Source organism: Cydia amplana, chromosome 11, assembly GCF_948474715.1.
Source record: "Cydia amplana chromosome 11, ilCydAmpl1.1, whole genome shotgun sequence".
Lineage (NCBI taxonomy): Eukaryota > Metazoa > Arthropoda > Insecta > Lepidoptera > Tortricidae > Cydia > Cydia amplana.
The window spans coordinates 5,020,006-5,042,884 of NC_086079.1; the positions used below are offsets into that span (position 1 = coordinate 5,020,006).

General features: G+C 40.0%; 1 protein-coding gene across 4 annotated transcripts; it reads right to left on the minus strand.

Moving 5' to 3' along the window:
• Nucleotides 1–1,502: 1,502 nt before the first annotated feature.
• LOC134651945 (protein LSM14 homolog car-1-like) lies at nucleotides 1,503–22,783 on the minus strand. 4 transcript variants are annotated; one of them, XM_063507076.1, is made up of 9 exons: nucleotides 22,535–22,783; nucleotides 21,614–22,024; nucleotides 20,635–20,741; nucleotides 18,492–18,795; nucleotides 17,543–17,727; nucleotides 16,158–16,300; nucleotides 14,150–14,293; nucleotides 4,679–4,836; nucleotides 1,503–2,690 (listed from the first exon to the last, which is right to left on the minus strand). In XM_063507076.1, exons 1-9 carry the CDS (start codon nucleotides 22,653–22,655, stop codon nucleotides 2,683–2,685), a joined length of 1,581 nt encoding a protein of 526 aa, XP_063363146.1. In that variant the 5' UTR covers nucleotides 22,656–22,783; the 3' UTR covers nucleotides 1,503–2,682. The 4 variants fall into 4 exon arrangements, with proteins under 4 accessions (XP_063363146.1, XP_063363144.1, XP_063363143.1 ...); XM_063507074.1 differs by having other exon boundaries at nucleotides 4,679–4,818; nucleotides 16,158–16,330; XM_063507073.1 differs by having other exon boundaries at nucleotides 16,158–16,330.
• Between the last annotated feature and the right edge of the window lie 96 nt (nucleotides 22,784–22,879).

The following is a 22,879-nucleotide window of genomic DNA, read 5'->3' on the forward strand; positions in this document are numbered from 1 at the left end:
TATGCGAATGATCCTAAACTGTATGTACTTAAAACGCACATTCTTCAAATGTCGCGACACCGCTCTGTAATGCTTTGGTTTCCTCCGATAGCGGTGCCGTCATATAGCGGCCGTCTCCATACAAATACTACGACACCCATATTTAGCCGTATTATTTAGTATGGAGACGGCCGCTATATGACGGCACCGCTATCGGAGGAAACCAAAGCTTAAGGCGCATGGCACACCGATGTTTGAGCGAGACAACGCTATGCGCGTATTATCGCGACATCCCGCTCGCACGTCGGATGCAGCTAAAGATCGGTTTTCCTAGGATAGCGGTGCCGTCATATAGCGGCCGTCTCCATACTAAATAATACGGCTAAAAATGGATGTCGTAGTATTTGTATGGAGACGGCCGCTATATGACGGCACCGCTATCCCAGGAAACCAGAGCGTAAGCAATATGGTGATGTCACGACTCTTATTCCATTACCTACTTATGGTTCGGAGAAAAGCCAAAGTATTTCTAGTCCAATAATACTTTTTCGATCACCTTATTATACGAGGAAGCGCAAGATATTTATCAAGCTTTACCAGAGAATGTATGGTCATTTTTAACACGAGGCATAAAGGCGTGAAAGGTATTCTCATAATTATAATAGGTATACTAATATTTCGAATGACTGTTGTGTGGGTGATCCTATCCATCCTATTTAAATAATTGTTTTTTTTCTGTATAATCCACTTGGTCTAAATTTAAATTGGCTCAATGGTATAACTTGATAAGACTCAACACAAATCTGCCAAGAAACAACTTGCGCCTTCAGTTTGGCGTTATTTAAAAAAAAATGGGGAAAAGCCGATCTTTTTACTTTAAAAATCTTTTAAGCATGATTTTTGGGACCGATGTGTTTGGGACAATTGTTTTATACTAATGCTTATGGATTTACTTATGACTACGTATAAACTCCACAAAGTAACAATATGGATACGTGATGTGGTTGTGTAAATATTCAGTTCTTTAGTATTAGAAGTGTTTGAGTAAGAAGCTGCATTTATATTTTATAAAATATATTTTACAAAAATATAGATAAGTAGGCTAAGAATAATGTTAGACAATGTATTGTGTACCTATACTTGGAAATTGTCTGTATACCTAAGGCCCTGTATAATAAGATAAGTATGTATTATAAGCACATACTTTGTTACCTATCCTATTGGCTTGAGTATGTTACGATGTCAAACATTTTGTTGACGTGCAAATGTTAGAGTTAATTCATATCACAAAGACGAATATGTTTTTATTATTGACATTAAAGTCTAATTTCGGTATTTCGTGAGATGAAATATCTATAACAATTACCGTGGAATTTAATACTCGATATTATTTGTAAGTTCTCAACAGTTTTTTACAAGTTTGTTGCTGAGATTTTTTGATTTGCAATAAAAAAAAGGTACAAATATTTCGTTTGATTATTCCCTGCTTAAGAATGTTTTAACACATTTTATAAAAACTAATATTGAAGTTTGTAGTAAATGTATATTTCATATTAATACAATCACCAGGTACAGTTTTTGAGTTACAGATTTTTACAAATAGTTTATAATAATGTTGATTGTCAACTTTTGCAAAATAAATTTGTGAAGGACCAATTAACAAAATCACCAATTGAACACGAAATGAAACTGTCCTTTCAACTTGATTTAATTGAGTATAAGAATCTGCAGTAAAACCTTAGTACAGCGTAAACACGAGGCGACGATCATCGTTACATTTACTATGTCTGGTAAGAGGCGCGGCACCGCCGGCAGACAGCAGACCTACTATCACATTTTATTTATTCTATCACTAACAATAAAACAGTCAATAAAACACTAAGTCATCCAATTATTTTCATACATTTAGAGCTAATTTCACCATCGTCATGCAACAGGCAGATCTCTTTTCAACCTTATTTAATCTGTGACGACCGACCGCCGATCAACTTGACTTGATAATGGTAAAATTAAACCCTTCACAATTTTCTAACATGTTATCACTAACACATAAGTAGGGCTGCTGTATAGTCATTGCTAAGTTTTAAAATTTAGTGGAAGTGCAATGACCTTCGAAAACAATAAAACACATTCATATTTATCTAAGTTTTACAACTTTAGGCACAAAGTGCGCACAAACGAAGCTCGAGGAAAATATATATTTTAATTGGGCATGTTTATAAATAGTCTTCAATTATACTATGTCGGCTTCAAAACTACATAGCCTCGATATAATGTACAGGAAGGCGTTCCGGTCGCCTCACAAGCACCTGACATTCTGTCTGAGTGAGCTTGTGACAATACCATGCATTTTGTTTATAGATGCCAATGCTTGCCCAAAGTTCCACTCCATCACTCGTATACTTACAACATACTGCGCCGAGCGCTCCTGGACAATTTGTTCGATCTCGCACGTACGGGAATTTCCTGCTTACACCTTCCATTATTGGATACAACACTATCACACCAAAGCAATGTCCTTCAACTTAATTCATTCCGATATAACTTCCCGCAGTAATCTCCTTTCTTTAACCTTTCTATCAATTTACATCTATAAAACACTTTAATCACCGACACACTTTTCCGTTACTTTTCCATTTGTGATTAGTCCTCGCGACAATAAATAAAGATTCGGTATTCGATTCACTTTCCGCGCCGCTCCTCCTACTTGGCTGTGGACAAAACAAAACATAGTTAAATGAAATCAGGTATGTGCTTAAGAGTATTTTTTCTACTCCCGTACTTTTATTTGTCATTTAAAGGGTCGTGCACACACCTTTAAAACCCTACCTTATAGTTGTCAAGACAAGTCTTTAGTCTATGCCCCAAAAAAGAATTTGTGCATACACGCAGTATCTTTTTGGCGATTTTACGATACTTCGTGTAATGACCACTTAAAAAATATTGAATGAAATACGTGTTGCCAACCTTATTTTAACCGTCATCTCTGACAAATAAGTGAACCATAGACATGTGTTTTTTTAATTTCATTCATTCATTCGTTCTTTTGCCGCCCGTACCCTCCATTTTTAGTGTTCCGTACCCAAAGGGTAAAAACGGGACCCTATTACTAAGACTCAGCTGTCCGTCCGTCCGTCCGTCTGTCCGTCCGTCCGTCCGTCCGTCCGTCTGTCACCAGGCTGTATCTCACGAACCGTGATAGCTAGACAGCTGAAATTTTCACAGATGATGCCGCTATAACAACAAATACTAAAAACAGAATAAAATAAAGATTTAAGTGGGGCTCCCATACAACAAACGTGATTTTTGACCGAAGTTAAGCAACGTCGGGCGGGGTCAGTATTTGGATGGGTGACCGTTTTTTTGCTTGTTTTTTTTGTTTGTTTTGCTCTATTTTTTGTTGATGGTGCGGAACCCTCCGTGCGCGAGTCCGACTCGCACTTGGCCGGTTTTTTTGCTACTTCTTGAATTAAAAATACTTGTTAAATTTACAATTTTATTTCAAAATAAGTGCTTGGTCGTAGAAAAAGTATTGTATGCAACGTTGTTTAACTGAGTCAAAAAATACTCGTGGCGTCTTTATTAACAATTTTCGGCTTCGCCTCAAATTGTTACTCACGCCACTCGCCTTTTTTGACCTCTCGGTTGCATAAAATACTATTACAGTACATATGGTGCTACACCGCACTAGCACGTAAATAAGCACTTTTCGTTGCTATGTCAAATATTTAAAGGGGCATATGTACTGTAAAACGTACGATACGCGTGCGAATAGGTAATTCGCAACTCGTGTCGATTTAAAACACTCCCTTCGGTCGTGTTTTAATTTATCGCCACTCGTTTCGAATTTCCTCTTTTCCGTACTTGTATCGTAAATAACTATTATGACTTTTTGCGTCATGCATATACAGAAACGATTGTCTGGTTGTTTCCCGAAAGCCAATCCCTGAAAGTAAAATTAACTGCTGTGTTATAAAAGTAATATTGTTCGGTCCCCAAAGATTTACAGGTTTGCTTCAGCAATTAATGTATGGTAACATGTTTCCGGGGCAACGTGCGAAGCGACTCTTCACGAACTAAAGTTAAAAACCTTACCAACTTCTTCCAACCTAATAATTTTGTCCCTTTCTAACAAGCAGAAATGCCAAGCAGGGACAAACGATTATCAGTGGTTTCTTAAATTTGATAGACGTTTGATATGAAAATTATGAATAACGCCAATAGTTATTTGTACAACAAGAGATCAAAGTTTGATATTTCTTCGAGTGCTTATTTTGAGTCCCGTGCAAGCGAAAGATTCTATAATTTAGAATCTTGAGCGTAGTAAGGGACTCAAAAGCGCACGAGATGTAAATAACTTTGATCTCGTGTAGTACACAACATTTTTCACCTCAGCAGTGAGAACATATTAGAGAACCCGAAAAATGTATTCCTTCTTCATCACTTACCTCTATTCACTCATGTTTTCTTAAGATATACCAACAATTAAATTTTCACCTCAGCAGCTCGAACAAGGATACTTTGCTACTTAAAAACAATGAGCTAAATCGCATTTTGCTCACTGAGTGAGCAAAATCGCATTTTGCTCATTTTGTTCCACTCAGTGAGCAAAATGCGATTTTGCTCACTGTTTTTAAGTAGCAAAGTACCCTTGTTCGAGCTGCTGAGGTGAAAAATACATTATAGTGGTGGTACATACCGGCAGCAGCGGTGGGTGCGGGTTGCTGCGGCTGCGAGGGCTGGTTGCGCGGGCGCTGCGCGTGGCTGGGCGGCTGATGGTTCTGATGGTTCTGGTGGCTCTGGTGCGGCCGGCCGCGACCGCCGCGCATCGGTCGCCAACTGGGGAAATACGACATGCTGCACGTTACATATAGTCTACTGCTCCCCGCTATACTACAAGATTCTTGGAAGGTTACCGGATATATGCGAGGTTTGTTAATAGTTAAGCTGGAGATAGACGGCGCGTATAAACCACGAGCTGTGCCGAGTCATCCGCGCCATGAAACCGACTCGTGGCGGATCGGTCCACGGATAAGCCGAACCACGCCGCGCCTACTAAAATTAGATTCCAAAAAAAGTAAGACAATGTTGCCACTTTTTACTAGCGCGTCTTGTATTTATGTAAAAATAAGTAAATAAAAGTACTTTTTTAAATCGTAGGAGTAAAATTACCAATAAATAAATTATCTTAGCGTGTTTATTTATAAAAAGGAATTTACTATTTTACAATCAAATTATTGCAGTGGCAACATTCTCTTACTTTTTTTGGAATCTAATTACGACTCGGAGTATTTGACGCCGCGCACTACACGCACGCTCGCGGAGCGTCGCCCCAAACAGATTAATTTAATTCTAAACTATAGTATAGACTTGAATGAATCAGTTTTGGACACGGACACACACAGCACGTTTCGCGAAGGGGTTCGTCTGCGGTTTTCACGCAGCTTCCATCTCGAAGCTTATTTTGTCCGCAAGTATATGTTTTAGTGTCCAAGTCAGTACCATATTCTTTTATTGAGGTCATTTCACTGTCTTGTTTCGATGGTTATAGTTCGTTGTTTTTAGCATTAGAAAGAACTTGCAAGAAGGTAAGCGATCTTGAAAAACGCTTTTTAAAAATCAAAAACTATTACTTATGAAAGCAGAAGAATATAAATGATCGTATTAGATTCATAATTGTTACATATTTGCCGTAACTTATTTTTTAAATGTGTTTTTTAATTAAAAGACACATCAAGATTGTTTACCTTATTTCTAATGTTAAAAAAAAAAACGAAGTATAGGCTCGTTATATTTATGATGTTTGTAGATCTACACGATATTGCGGTTTCATGGTTCAATGCGGAATAACGCCATTTACCGATAAGATATCAGTGACCTAGAACTAGAACCGCTTCATAATGAACGATTTTAGGTCAGTAACTCTTATGAATTGGTAATTAATGTTGACATCATAAAGATAAACAGTGCAAACATTTCAAATCGGTGATCGGTACAAACAGCAGGCCTGGCCGAACCAAACCTGCAGCTCATACATGTACAGCACTGCACGACATTCGGTGGATTAAAGATCACTTTTGGATGAGATTAGTTTAGGATGGACTAAGCTGGCGGAATCGAATAGGGCCCCATGCTTAAGGTGAAGTGAGTTCAGAAAACGGAGTTTTAAAATATTCGTAGCGCTTTTTTGGATCACCGTACAGCTGCCATGAGTTGTATAAGCAATCTTGAGGCCTTTTTCTAGGGAACTCAACGATTCGAACCCTAAGTTTTTGACTTTCGCTCGATAGAAAACAATCACGAACATAGGTCTAAAACGGACTTGAAATATTCGTAACAATTTTGGCACAAAAGATAAAGATATGAAATTTGCTTCTAATAACGCGCAATCTTATTCTTGATGGAACTCAGTGATTCCTTTTTTTTTAAATGAACATTAAATAAATATATTCAAAGACATGATATCAGCGGTCCCGTGCACGCAACTTCTTTGATTCAGATGGCCGCTGGCCTCGGACGAAGGTGGACGCATCGCGCTTTGGAGCTCCATGACAGCTTACTCTTGACAAATAAATCATGTACGTATACGAAAAAGTATACCAGTAGACAGTTTGCATTAAAATAAATAGGGTAAATAATTATCATCACGTGGAGCTCGAGTTTCATTTTAAATTTGATTTGCTGTTATTTACGGGGCATAATGGTTGAAAAACGCAGTAAACTATCTTAAAACAATACGATTACAATATAATTTAAGTAATTTGCTCCTTGAAATCCCGCTTAAAATGAAAAAAGTTTGAAGACTCATTTTTACTGATTGGAATTAATTTTCATTATGCTGGTATTAATATAGCGTCATTTTAAAAACGTTCCTACGTGACTTCTGTACGTCAATGAACTGTGATGACAGATGACAATTTTGTGATTTTGTATTTATGTTAGAGAACTTTTGTTCTTCAAATATTACCTGTTAACATTCAGTGCCGATAACCCGACTATCGGGTATTTTATGATTTCGTTCCCAGGCCGGACGACCCGATAGTCGGGAACGTGGTACTACAGCTTTATATGATGACATTTTTACGGCCTATTTTGTTGCGGTTAACCAAGAAAAAATAAGCGGCTATGGTCTAGCCTCAGTCCTAGCGAGTTTTTGGGGCTTTTGAGACCGAGATATACTTACAAGCCAATACCGGTGCGGTCTGGTTTGTGTTTGTGGTTGTTTGGATACATATAAACAGTATTATACAAATTTACTAGGTACCAAATAAATGCATATACAATGTTTGCGTAATTTTAAGATTTTTTTTCAGATTAGTTTACTTTTTACTTTAGTAATAAATACATACAAACATGAACGCTGAAAACAATACACTCTTTTTGTTTGGGCAGTCGTGTAAAAAGCGGTACCGTACTGCTTACACCGTAGCTAAATCAGTCCCCGCATAGTGCAACATTCTATGTATATCAAATTTATGTGCAATCCTAATATATACAGTAAGTAAGTAGGTAGGTTACATTTCTACATGTATAAAATACCTATTTTCCACCCACCAATTTCCACCCTACCAGGACTTTATTTATTAATAAAGATAAAGAAATGTTTATTTGCAAAAATGTAGTGATGGATAGGTATGTAGTAATTCTGGATGCGTACAGTTCACTTGTAGAAGCATGCAATTTTTTCTTATTAGCTAGGTACAGTCACCTGGAATAGTATCGATACCTTTGGGTTCAGTTGGCGTAAAGGACAAAATTTTAGTTTTCATAAGACGCGAAAAACAGCGATTTTTTTTAATGTTGATATTTATATAATATTTTTGTTGTTTATGAAGCTACATTTTTGATGTGTATTAGAAAAGTACTCAAAATTTTAGTAACTTTACCCTGAATTAGCGGCCATTGTATGAATTAAATACGAAAGAAGTTACTCAATGTCCTTTACAATTGGTCAAAAACACTATGAATGTCTTTTACACCCATACATTTTTTGGTAATTTAGTGTATCTTGTTTAGTAGGGGGTCGTAAGTGACATTCTCAGACTATTTTATTCCAAATTCGGGGTGTATTAGTTACTAGTCACGGTAGTCATGTTAATGAAGACGGTAAACTAAATATCCCAGTCAGTGGCGGATTTCCCATAAGGCACAGTAGGCACGAGCCTAGGGCGGCGAGATATTAGGGGCGGCAAATTGTGACAAAAAATTCGCTGATGATAACAAGAAATAACTCAAAATTACGCCAGGCAACGAATTCTCAAAAAAGATACCTATACATAGAGAGAAATGCTTGGAACACAATTTTTGACTTCGTAACTTTGTTTGAACTAGTTAGGAGGTGAACATATCAAAAATTTCCTTGAGTCTTGAGTCAGGGGTAGAGGGGGGTTTGAAGGTCCCATTTTTCAGTTTTTCGCTTATATCTCGGAAACTATGCGTTCTAACGACATGATCATTATACAAAATGAAAGTTGATTAAATTTGCTATAAGTTTTTCGATATCTTGAGGGCCCTCCACACTTGTGCGCGAATCGCGGCGCGAAGCGAATCGCGGGGCGTCGATTTCGCAGAATGTTCACGCCTTGTTACCCGTCTTTTGTCGGTTTTTCGGCCCGCGTCAAAGGAAGCGCGAAGCGCGAACTTGCAAGACTCCATATTACACACTATTTTGGCTCATCAGTTGCATTGCAAGATAAATATTAATTAGGTACTTATACCTATTATATATAGCGGCTATATTTTACGGTTTACAACAAAACAAAATGAAAAAATAGCTACAGCAAGTATGGCCATAGATAAATAACAGTTATACTTGATCAGCTGATGCTTTTCAGCCATCTTGGCGTGAACTAAACTGCGAAATCACTGTGAAGTTTGCGAGTGTGGAGTCATACGTCAACGTCGCGATATGTTCGCTCCGCGAAGTTGCGCCGCGATTCACGCACATAGTTTAGAGGGGGGCTTGTATAGTTTTCGAGATATCCGCTCTTGAAAAATGTAATTTTGCATTGGTTTTGCTTTAATAATATTCACGGTGCTTACGAAGAAAGGAACCCGAAAGATTTTAACAGCTTATTCTTGTTTCTTATTTTTAAAAAACTTGAATGTTTTTGTACATAAAAAGTAAATGTTATGTATGTATAAATGAATAAGTAGTTGTTTTTTTTAAACCTATTTTTTTGCAAAGCGTTACTAGGTACATTCTGACATTTATCAATAAGGATAATATAGCTTGTCAAGCATATCTTGTCAGTAAAAAAAGGCGCGAAATTCAAATTTTCTATGGGACGGTATCCCTTCACGCCTACATTTTTCAAATTTGCCGCCTTTTTCTACTGACAAGATCTGCTTGACCAAGTATATGTACCTAGACTACGTCGCAAAGTGGCAACATCGCTATCGTAAATGCGTTTTAGACGTTTTCTTTTTTAATTGGTAATAACTGGTTACAATCTTGTAGCACCGTAAATATATAAATATTATGTATTGAAGGAAATTTAATGCAAAATTACAGACATATAACGATCATGTCACAGGGACGCATAGTTTCTGAGATATAATAAGCGAAAAACCGAAAAATGGGACCTTCAAACCAAACCCCCTTACCAGCTCAAGGGCTACGGCCGGGGACTTTTAATATGTTCACCTCCTAACGAGTCCAAATAAAGTTACTAAATTAAAAATGTGTCCCAAGCATTTCCCTCTATATCTTTTCGTTGCATGACCTAAATGTACTTAGTCAATATGATGGGGGCTGATGCTGAGAAAGGGGCGGCTCCAAGGCCTGGAGTCTAGGGCGGCAAAGACTGCAAATCCGCCACTGATCCCAGTGCTTAATGCTAGCCGCCTTATACAGGGTGGATTTTCTTTTTAGGTCAGTGAGGGCAGCTACCAGATCCCGTGCTGCTACGAGGAAACGGTCTTAGAAGACCTTTCTTCGATTTCAAATTAATGAAGATTGGCTTTTACAGATTTTGAAAAAAACATACAGGGTGCGAAAAAAAGGAATTTTTTGACAAACCTTTTTTTGATGCCAATCGATCCCATTCCTATTGAGAATCAAAATCTTGTATGCAATCAGAGAAAAAATCCGGCTAGAAAAATCCCAAAAAGCAAGGAAAACTTTTCCCAGACAATTTGTATGACAATGAAAACTTTTATTTTTCACATGCTATTTTTGGATGCCAATCGATTCCATTCCTATCCAGTATCAATAGTTTCCTAGGGGGTCAAGTTACGGTAATGTACTAAAAACTACTAAGCCACAAATTAACTGCAGCCTATGGATCAACTATACTAAACGGGCTCTCAGCGCCCTACGCGTCCAATATAATAATAGCTTTAGGATGCTGTTGGGGCTGCCGCGCCATTGCAGTGCATCGGGGATGTTTTGCGAGAGACGTACGGATGGCTTCCATGCCATAATGCGCAAGCGCGTTGCGTCCTTGGTGAGGCGCCTGCGCGGCAGCCCGAATAGCCTCCTTCAGACGGTGGCAGAGCGCCTAGACGGCCCTTTCCAGCTACACTGGGATTTGCTGCACAGGGCGTCTAACTGACTGTTTTTATGTATTATTAGTTTTAATTTTTAATATTATATTTTTTCATTATTGTTATTGATTTTAATTTTAATATACCTACTTATATTGTTTTTATTATAATTTTGTTAATTAATTTGATTATTGTGTAATTAATAACCTTTACGATACTATCTTTGAACTTATAATTTATAACTAACTGGTCATTTACGTCCCTTGAGCTAAGCTGTTTTTGCAAGCTCATAGTGTAAAAATTGGGTCGTAAAAGCAACTTTTCTCGAGGTATCGAAATTTTAACTATGCAGAACGCTTAGAATTCTGAAAAAAAACTGTATAACTCATTTTCGTCAAACTGTCCTTTACGCCAATTGAACCCAAAGGTGTAGATATCTATCTCTTTGAAGGCCGCAAGAATATGTGACACGCTCTTATGGCTCTACAAATAAGGTCGTGTCAGATATTATTGAGGTCTTTCGTTGTGTAACATATTATTGCAGGTGACTGTATTAATAACTAAATAATAGTATATACAATTTGAAGCTAAGGTAAGTCATATATAATAATAACATCATCGGAATACACATAATTATGAGTTCATTGAAATTGTCATTGAATTGATTTTGCGCCTTATCGAAAGCCGGACAGAATACAGTTGGTACCTAAATAACGTATTACCTACATCTGAAGACTTCCGTATTTATTCGGTTTATTTAGTATGCGCAATGCGCATCTCAACAACAATCAAATGAATTAGATTATTTACATTTAAGTACGTCACGTTTGACATTAACAGACAAGGAAAGCAAGATAAAATGTATTGTTTCTCTTTCTTCTTTCAATGGAACGCTTTTACAGTTCATGTTCCTCTAAAAAGGCCAATGGTTAACACTAAACTCAAAATGCTCTCATCTGCATCTTAAAAAAAAACAGCTTGGGTCACTGACCTGTCCCAGTAAAGTGAGGTAGTGTGCGTGAAGTGTGCTTGTGTGTGAAATGGGGTAATTTGACAGAATCTGAAAATTTTCCCCGGGCATACCTCGCCTTAATAGTAGGCTTCTAAAGGCACGTATGTACTTGCGGCTGCAACCGTAGCGGCGCGCAGCAATATGTACGAGGGGTCGCATATTAAAAACGAAGTCGCGGCCCACATAGCAGCTTTTCTAAGGGCGCAATTCGTACATTGCGCTCGAGCAAATTAGACGGAGAGCTACGGAAATAGGTATACAATTTAACGAAAACCCTCTAGGGCTCTAGTTAGTGTGCCATACTATCATTATTTATTAATCCGGGCGCCTGGCAGCTGTTCAGCGGTGGGTGTGACAGTGGTTGGGCAAAAAAGGGAGAAAATGCATGAACGGCCTCGATTTAACGCTTGCGTCCAGTCCGCGGCCTTAACCTTTTCGATGGCTAACAAACACAAAAGCTGTCACGCTGACGCCACGTCACCGAAGTGTCAAAACTGAAATTGAACTTTATGCATATGCACGTAAAGTCTATTTTTTTATTCGGTATACTGAAATGACAGTTAATTGTATGGACATGAAATGTCATTTCATACTATTAACTGTCATTTCAGTCTACCGAATAAAAAAATAGACTTTAGGTCTATGTTGCTCTGTGGTCTGTGACCAATTAATCGGTCTTTGGCGTTGAACCTGCATATCATATATATCATATCATATAATATATATATATATCATATCATATCATATAATTTATTTTCATAATAGGATTTTACAATCGCTTTATGACGTCAAACAGTAGCAATTACTTAAAAATTAAATAACATAATTTATATTACCTATGGTACACTATACGCATATTTATTAACTCCAAGGGTTAACTTCTAAATAGTCTGAAATTTAGAATATCCCTTTTTACACAACTTTTGTTTGACGACTGATTTAAATTTGTTTAATGGCAAGCTGCGGTGCGGATATATCGGTCATTGGCGTCCAAAAGGTTAAGGCTGAAATGATATACATGGGTCAATCAACTATTTCTTGTTGTTATTCTGTCCCATCAGCAAGGAGACAATAGTAGCATAGATTGTTAGAAGAACTGCTGTACCATGTTCTACTAACATGCTCAGTATATGTCCCATTATGGAAAGGTCTTATAACTACCATAAAATGCAAGTTTGGTTCATTTAAATACGAAAAACCTAGAATTTTAAGAGTGACTCAGGAGACCGTAACCATAGCAACGTGTGACAAGAAAAAGTTGATTAACCCATGATGCACGTTGTAGACAGTGTACTCACGGCTGCACGTGCGGGTTGTGCGGGCTGTGCCGCCAGCCGCCGCGGCCGCGCCACAGTTGATTAACCCACATGATGTACGTTGTAGACAGTGTACTCACGGCTGCACGTGCGGGTTGTGCGGGCTGTGCCGCCAGCCGCCGCGGCCGCGCCACAGTTGATTAACCCACATGATGTACGTTGTAGACAGTGTACTCACGGCTGCACGTGCGGGTTGTGCGGGCTGTGCCGCCAGCCGCCGCGGCCGCGCCACAGTTGATTAACCCACATGATGTACGTTGTAGACAGTGTACTCACGGCTGCACGTGCGGGTTGTGCGGGCTGTGCCGCCAGCCGCCGCGGCCGCGCCACAGTTGATTAACCCACATGATGTACGTTGTAGACAGTGTACTCACGGCTGCACGTGCGGGTTGTGCGGGCTGTGCCGCCAGCCGCCGCGGCCGCGCCACAGTTGATTAACCCACATGATGTACGTTGTAGACAGTGTACTCACGGCTGCACGTGCGGGTTGTGCGGGCTGTGCCGCCAGCCGCCGCGGCCGCGCCACAGTTGATTAACCCACATGATGTACGTTGTAGACAGTGTACTCACGGCTGCACGTGCGGGTTGTGCGGGCTGTGCCGCCAGCCGCCGCGGCCGCGCCACAGTTGATTAACCCACATGATGTACGTTGTAGACAGTGTACTCACGGCTGCACGTGCGGGTTGTGCGGGCTGTGCCGCCAGCCGCCGCGGCCGCGCCACAGTTGATTAACCCACATGATGTACGTTGTAGACAGTGTACTCACGGCTGCACGTGCGGGTTGTGCGGGCTGTGCCGCCAGCCGCCGCGGCCGCGCCACAGTTGATTAACCCACATGATGTACGTTGTAGACAGTGTACTCACGGCTGCACGTGCGGGTTGTGCGGGCTGTGCCGCCAGCCGCCGCGGCCGCGCCACAGTTGATTAACCCACATGATGTACGTTGTAGACAGTGTACTCACGGCTGCACGTGCGGGTTGTGCGGGCTGTGCCGCCAGCCGCCGCGGCCGCGCCACAGTTGATTAACCCACATGATGTACGTTGTAGACAGTGTACTCACGGCTGCACGTGCGGGTTGTGCGGGCTGTGCCGCCAGCCGCCGCGGCCGCGCCACAGTTGATTAACCCACATGATGTACGTTGTAGACAGTGTACTCACGGCTGCACGTGCGGGTTGTGCGGGCTGTGCCGCCAGCCGCCGCGGCCGCGCCACAGTTGATTAACCCACATGATGTACGTTGTAGACAGTGTACTCACGGCTGCACGTGCGGGTTGTGCGGGCTGTGCCGCCAGCCGCCGCGGCCGCGCCACAGTTGATTAACCCACATGATGTACGTTGTAGACAGTGTACTCACGGCTGCACGTGCGGGTTGTGCGGGCTGTGCCGCCAGCCGCCGCGGCCGCGCCACAGGCCGCGCCGCGCCTGCGCCACGCCGAACGTCTCCGAGTTCAGCTTGCGCTCCGTGCGCCAGTCCGTCCGCTGGCTGCGCCCCTTTGATCTGCACCAAATAAACATATATATATTTTTTTAATTTATTAAGAAACAAAGAGTCTTATACAACAGATAAGTATATAGAGTAACATTCTTCTAGTAATAGACTTATAGTTTCCTATATGTAAACAAATATTATAATAAAAACTTATTACTACGTATAAATGACATGCATATGTACTAGTATGTGTGACGAGATATGTGAGGAAATCTTAATCTAGGTGGTCATACTTAAAGAAGAAAAAACTAATTTTTTAAACAATCTTAGTGAGCTGCTAAATATGTCTACGTTTTGGCACTTTACATTGTACAACCTACATGTGCGTTTAATGTATGAGTGCTGCGCATGTTTAGTTCTGCTGCTTTTGATACTAAATAACATTTTATTTCGACAACTACGTTCTGTTCTGCGGGGTACGCGTAAATCTATATTTTCTAAAAGTTCAGGGGCATCTACTAAATTATTGAATATTTTGAATAAGAAAATTAAATCAGTACAGGAGCGTCTTATGGAAAGAGATTGAAGATTGTAACTGGCTAAGGAGGGGGCGTAACTTTCGTAATTTCTACCTGTTCGGAATTCAAGAGCCTTTATGAATATTTTTTGTAATCTTTCTATTCTGTTTCTGTGTACATCATGACAGGGGTTCCATACTACAGAAGCAAATTCTAAGCGACTTCTGACATAGCTATTATAAAGTAACTTATACGTCTGGGGTCTTCGAAAAGGTTTTGCGACGCGAAGAATAAAGCCTAACTGTGTAACGATATATTATTATACGAGCCGTATGACGGTCTGTTAAAGTGCTGACCGTGCCAGTGCGCCACCTCTGTCGTCACACGTTTCGATCAAATCACTGACTCGATAAGAATCTACCTTGAATGAACCCGTTTTGGACGCCCCCGGTCATCGATACATTACATAGCTCAATGTATGAACGGCGCTCACCGGCGCCCGTCTCGTGGCTATGCTGTATAGGAATTTTCTCAAAAATGGACGGCAAAGTCGACATTGCCGGTTAAAAAATTGGTCGCGAACTGCGTAGTTTATGGTCAGTCAAAAAATTAAAAAGTTAAAAACATTGCAGCCTCGATTTCGGGACTGCAATGTTGCATACAAATTCCATTATTTAACGAGTTCCAAACTTTTTAAAAGTTGAAATGGCCATATCAAATGAAGGCATAGGTCCATTAAACAGCCAAACAGATGATCAGTACTTATTATTATAATGTTGGTATTACCGCGACTATTTAGGTGTCTCAAATAGGTTGGCGTATTTTCAGCAGAAAAATAAACTTTTTTTTTAAGGCGGCAAAGCAAATATTTTCAATGGTTTTACTTTTTTCTGTGATAATTAGACCGTTGCTCTAAAAATAAAAATCTGGTAAATAATTTCTATTTCTTGCACCATTTTTGAGAAAAGCACTATATATGGCTCGGCTGGAAGGCTACTTTCTGGCTTCGGATTCAATTAAACGGACTCCCAAGGTCGTCCGTTTAAAACGAATCCTCAGCCAGCAAGTAGCTACTTCCGAACCTCGACAATAATGTACTATTGAACATAAGTAAACAAACAATTACATTGCAGTTTTGTACCCATCGTCATCAACATCAGGTCAACAACAGCTTACAGAACATGTAATTAAGATAAGATAAGATAAGAATAGCCTTTATTGACAAAAAAAAAAAAAAAATTCATTACATTACATTTAAATTGATTCACATTTCATTTAACATTTTTGTTAAGTAATTTTAATAAATATATTTTTTAATGTAATTGTTTTTTTTTTTTTTTATTACTTATTTAGTCTGCCTTCTTGTCATAGGCCTCCTCCAGAACATGTAATTAGATGCTAGTTTTATCACTCACCTCTCAACCGCCTCACAGGAGATGTTATCAAAGAAGCTCTTCGTCTTGTCATAGCCGGAGTATCCGTCATCATCAACTTCGGGCTCACCAGCACCGGTCTCGTTGCCAGAGTCATCCTTCTTGTCCAGCTCGCCAGCAAGCTCCTGCGGAACAGTCGGCGCTGATTGTAGATCCTGATTGGAGTGTATAAAAAGGGAATTTTATAGTTATTACATGATTTTGATGATTTTTTTACACTTTAGTAATAGAAATCAGAAGAAAGGAATGGATGGAATAGATCTTGTTACATTTGAAGAAAAAAGTAGGGTATTCAGAAATTCAAAATATTTGGAAGCGAAATTTAAAGCCCCGTCTCCATATCGCGCGGCAAGCTATCGAACATTGGCTCGCGCGGCAGCCGCGGGAGCCAATGTTCGATGGTTTGCCGCGCGATATGGAGACGGGGCTTAAGATTCTATTTGAGCGAGTGAAAAGAAAACTGATGTAAAAACAGCTTATATGTCTATATGAGGTCCGAAAAACTGTATTGACAGTAAAAAATTGTGTAATAATTTTTCTAACACAAACTTTTAATATTTCATTTCAACCAATATTTCAGGTAATTAGAGAAAGGCTCGTGGGCAAGATATGAGCGCGTGAGTGAGTGAGTGAGAGTTTAATAATCCATCCATTACTAATATTATAAATGCGAAAATGTGTCTGTCTTTCTGTTACCTCTTCATGTTTAAACCACTGAACGGATTTAATTTTAAATTTGGTATAGAGATAGTTTGAGTCCCGGGAAGGACAGGATAGTTTTTATGTCGGAAGTCATCCCTAAAGAAGGTGAAAAGGGGGGTGGAAATAAGAAAATTAGCACATTATACATACTTCAAATTATTGCAATAGTTTTATCCAGGCGCTATACTTACTCTTAACTGCTGGAACTAATTCCACGCAGACCAAGTCGCGGGCAAAAGCTAGTATATGAACTATATGAGCGATACAAGTCAGAAATGATAGTCAAAGTCCGACAGTCGTACTTCACTCGCGAAACGCCCCGAACAAGACGCTATATGAACGTGACGTCAAGGTCACTGAGATCGCATCTTGAAGTATGAACAAAACAAGAAAATTGCATTTCTGTCGGTGAAATATTGCGTTTATGTATAAAGTTGCTATACAATCTTTTTTTGGATAAAATGTGAGGAATCGAATGGTATCCTTACTCATTTCGTTTTTAAAAGTTAAAACAAAAACTTAAATTTTGAAACTTTCAGGTGCTGTATTTTTGTATTATTTCCATTTTTTTTTAATATCCATAATATTGTGACAAATTGCTCATTTGCTATCTATTTTTACTAGGTGTTGTTATAAAATTAAACATGTGTCATCATCCCTATTACCTCCGGCTTGGCATCATCTGAGATCTTGGTCTTGGCGAGCTGGGTGCGCAGCTCCTCGAACTCGGTGTTGGCCTGCTCGAAGTCGTAGTCGTTGTCGAACTTGAGCGGGTTCTTGCTGCGCGGCACAAAGCCGCGTCCCGTGCCGCGCGAGCGCCCGCGCCAGCCGCCGCGACCGTAACCGCCGCCTAGCGGACGGAACATACATTAAGGCCCGTCTCCATTATGCGCGGCAAACGAGTTGGCTCGCGAGCCAACGCGATCTGATCGAGTTGGCTCGCGAGCCAACCCGGTATCCATTGCGCGCGGCTGCCTCGCGAGCCAATGTTCGATAGTTTGCCGCGCAATATGGAGACAGGCCTTTACAATCAAATGCAGCACTGGAAAAGAGACTTGCGCATACCGAGTGGGGTCTCGGCTGAGCCGCTCGTTAACGGTATCAGTATCTCAGCCATCATTATGCAGTATAGTTATCTCTTTCAAATAAAATAAGTATGTAAATAAATGTATGTAGAATCGATGCGGATGTCCAGATAGATACATAAAAGACGTTAAATATTACATTTTAGTAAATAGTTATTTCTAAAAACCGGCCAAGTGCGAGTCGGACTCGCGTTCCAAGGGTTCCGTACATTAAGTCGCACTCACGCTTGACTGCTCATTTCTAATGACTAAATTACCTATCAGTCTAGCACTTACGCCGATGCTAAGACGTTCGTGTACCGACCTGTTCCACATCCGCATCAGCATTAAACTCCGCATCGATTTTATGCGGATGTTGAAAATAATCCGGAAGTTCCGCGGTTGCGGATGCGGATATTCGCAACATCCCTGGTAGAATCCACAATGCAATCACGTACCACATAACCACATACGTAGCACTTATACAAACATAGTACAACATAAGGTCAATGATAAACAGTCGAAAACATAATAATAAAACGATACCTACCTCCGAAATGTCCTTGCTGGTGATGGTGCTGATTTTGCTGGGGGTGCTGATTCTGCTGGGGGTGCTGATTCTGCTGGGGGTGCTGGTTCTGCTGGTGGTGCTGGTTCTGCTGGTGCTGGTTCTGCTGGTGATGGTTCTGGGCCTGCGGGTGCTGGGCCTGGTTGGGGCCGGGCGCGCCGCCGCTGGGGTAGCGCTGGCGGTTGCGCGAGGAAGTACGGTTGCGAGGCTGCTGCTGCGGCTGCTTGGGGTTGCTGCCGCGGCGGCTGTCGCGCTGCTGCCCGGAGCCGCTCGCGATCGAACCCGCCTGGTGAAAAAACACGAGTTAATAAAGACTGCAGTAGTAGGATGGAAGGAATCAAGGAACAGGACCGCGAACATAACAAAATCGAAATTTATTTGTCTGTTCTAACCTGCCATCCATCTAGGTTTCGATAATAGGTCCAAGTTTTGTAAAACGAAGAGCACTGCAGAACATACTTTTAAGGCCACTTGCACCATTCACTAATTGGGGATTAACCGGTTAAACCTGCAGTTACCAGTACAATTTGACACTGAGTTAACGGTTTAACCGGTTAACCCCGGGTTAGTGGGATGGTGCAAGTGGCGCTTAGAATTCTAAGCCTAAAAAATTACTGATTAACTCGAAAGCTGTTTGTAAAAGAAATGAAAAATTTAATTGCTACGGGAGAAATCACCAATCACCGCAAAACACTAACGGTGGCATGGCATCAATCGAATTAAATTCGATAAACTCGAAGACAGAATCGTAACACACGCAATTGATGATCTAAGACATTCTTAGATAATTGTGTGAACCTTTTCACTATTTATCCACGTAATAGGGTGTAGACAATAGGTCTATAATACTTTGTAGCAAATGAGCAAAACAATTCCTGTCACTATCGCTACGGAGCCTAACTATAGTAACTATATTAATATCCAGAATGAGGAGGAGTAAAGTTCTGAGGGAAGTATGAAATAGTTATTTTCGATACAAGTGCGAAAAAGAGGAAATTCGAAACGAGTAGCGATAAATTAAAACACGACCGAAGGGAGTGTTTTAAATCGACACGAGTTGCGAATTACCTATTCGCACGTGTATCGAACAACGTTTTACAGTACATATGGCACTTTAAAGTTTCGACATACGCACGAAAAGTGATATTTTACGCACTCGCACTAGTGCGGAAAGTAGCCCCATATGTATTGTAAAATATATTTATGTAAAAACTATGATGTAACAACGTAAATAAAAGTAACTTTAAGTCATAAAAAGTGTAAAATTTATACGACAACGCGGTATTCTCATGAAATACAGCCCCACAACTGTCAGCTTACTCTTTCTAATAAGCTAAATAAGTAAAACGGTATTTTTATAAGCTTTTAACCAACATTGAGTTTTAAGAATAACATCACATAAAATTATGGGAAATAAGTCAACTTATTTTGAGATCTATTATTGCGTCTCTATGATCTCTAAAACAAATATGTATAAGCATAATGATTTTTTACAGCCCAGAGAATAGAGCCTGGTATTATCATCACTACATAGTATAAAACAAAGTTGTCCAATACATAATACAAAGTCCCTATGTATGCTTAGATCTTTAAAACTATGCGACGGATTTTGATGCGGTTTTTTTTAATAGACAGAGTGATTCAAGAGGAAGGTTTATGTATAATTTGTTAACCCGTGCAAAGCCGGGGCGGGTCACTAGTTATATTATAACAGGCTATACGAGTCTACACATACAGACAACACACACAGCTCCAGTAACTTAATCTCCAGGAAATTTGATCTTTCATGGCTCATTTAACAAAGTTCCACACAAAGACAGTACAAGTGTACCTGTACACATGAAAATAACAATGTATAGTTATAAGTGTTACAATCTGAATTATCCTATCAAAAAACCTATGTACTATTTGAGACTGTGGTACAAATCTTAGATGCAAAATTGTAATTATGGAAAGGAGAAAAGAAAATTAGGCTAGTAATCCATAGATCAATGTTCATTAACTAGAACTCTGAATAAATAATAAACAATAATTATGTTCTATTACCACAACCTAGGTGCCCTAAATTAAATATTAAACAGGCCAGATACGGAAGGAACTTAATGTAGGTGAATTGTACATTTACCTGAGTGCCTTGATCAGCTGTAGGGCTCTTCCTATGCCCCACGGCAGGCGTTCCCGACCTCGAAGTGCTCTGCTGAGATCCTCCTCCGATGAGATCAAGCATCGAACCTAAAAATAAAAAAAAAGTTAACTCATGACATGATCTACAATATCGGGGGCTAATTATTTTATTTGAAAGCAAATGCGATGGAACTAAGGAGCCTCAGACAAGCAACAGACCAAGTAAAATGCGTTTTGCGATTTTCGATTGAGATTAGTTTTATTGTAACCCTTTGATTGCCACAATTCATATACCATAACCAATTCCTAGTTGTTTTTGCAAAAATCCGAACTAGAAAGTATTTGGAATCTGTACTTTCTTATAAGACAATAATAGTGAGATGGAAAATGTCTAATCACATAATCTGAATGAATAAAAATGTAAGGTTACCTTTAAAGTCAATGTAAAAGTACTCACTATAATAATGAAATAACACAAAAAATTTAAATTCTACAAGAATTAAAAGGTATTTTTGTAATAAAACAATTTCAGTATGCCAATGTGGCATTGACCCCATTTTAATGCCCCAATATTTGTGGCATTCAAGGGGTTAACATACCAGTTAGTTATTCAGATTTTAGTTTGTTAGAAGCACTAGTTTATATACAAACATAACACCAGGCACCCTGTAGTAAAGTTATAACAGTAACTAAGTGAATGTTAGTAGCAGAAAGATTGAGAATGACTTGTGAGTAAAGTTAGTAATCACTAATTATTACTGTTAGTTACATGTGGGTAGACAAATATAATGGGGAATGGCATTAACTACTAAGTAAGCTAAGTAATACATGAGCATGCATATCATGATTAGTTTTATTATTGGTTAGTTCCAAAGCAGACACTCGAAGCAGAGAAAACTGAAAGTATCTGCTTGAGAAATGACAAAAATCGCAATGTAGCATCTGTGAAAGCGGTGGCTTGAAAATAATCTGTTGAAAACCTTGGTCTTTCACTTGGTTGTGATGGACCACTCCCGATCCGATAGGAGCGGTCAAGGGCATGTGATGCAGGGGCAGCTCCACTGATGTCTGCGGAGACAACTCACTCGTCTTGTTGAGTGAAGCGTGCACACTCCCTGGGAAACCAGCCATGGGGTGGTACTGCAGGTACTGGGTCTGGCCGATGACGGGGTGGTTGAACTGCTGCGGGAACTGGCCCGGCGCGGCGCCGCCGCCCAACGACGGTGGCACCGACATCTGCATGATGGCCGGGTCATTAGGCAGTGGGGGGACATTGTTCAGAACTCTGATATCCTTGATGTCCGTGCCCCGGAAAAGGATGTAGTCATACACCTGGCTCTGAGGAGCGACTGGGAATTGCGTCTCTCTATCCTCAGTCCCGAAGGATCGCACTGAAAGAGACAGTAATTAGTTAGGAGCAGGTAACTAAAAAACATGATTATGAAAAAAGGTTTTCCAAGTTTATATATAACTTTAACTATTTAGAAGGTAAAATAAGAAAGGGCCCGTTGGACAAAGGAAAGTAGTTGTTTAAGAGGGAACTAACAGCATTAACAACGTCATCAAAGCGAAGCCGCGGTCACTAAACTTAACATTTTCTGAATGAGGGTAGAGTTAACTACATTTGCCACGTTATAAGGCAATGAATCGGCATTTCTTTATAGGAAAATGCTATTGAATGCTGTAATTTTTTTATTTCGTAGTTTGCCAATAAACAATGATAAGCTTCTAAAATAATAAAGGAGGGAAAAAATTCGGAGCTCTCCGGAGAAGTAGGCAAAAGGTCGGACGATAAATTACATCATCAGTATACTCGAAATACAATTAGAAAGTGATTACGAGACAAAAAAAGGGAAAATGCTATGAAGTATACGACAACAGAATCCATTTGTCAAACTTACCACTAGCCAAAGCGATGGTACATTCCTGAGGATCGACGGTGAAAAGTCGGCCTTCGTAACGTATATCGGCTTTAGATATTAGGCTTATTTTGGAGCCCAATTCAGGCATACCAGAACTCATAATGTCACTTTGTAAATTAACCTCCGATGACAAAGATTTTCAATGATTTCGTCAACCATGAAATAGCAGCCACCGAACAAAATGACTGACGGTGACGGACGAAAAGATGGCAACAACTGGCGGCGTTTACAAACAGCTGAGGTAAATACCTATTTTATAAGTGGCAACACTCAGAGGTAACGGTTAAAAAAATTGCTGTTGTTAGGGTCCAAACGAAACTAAAA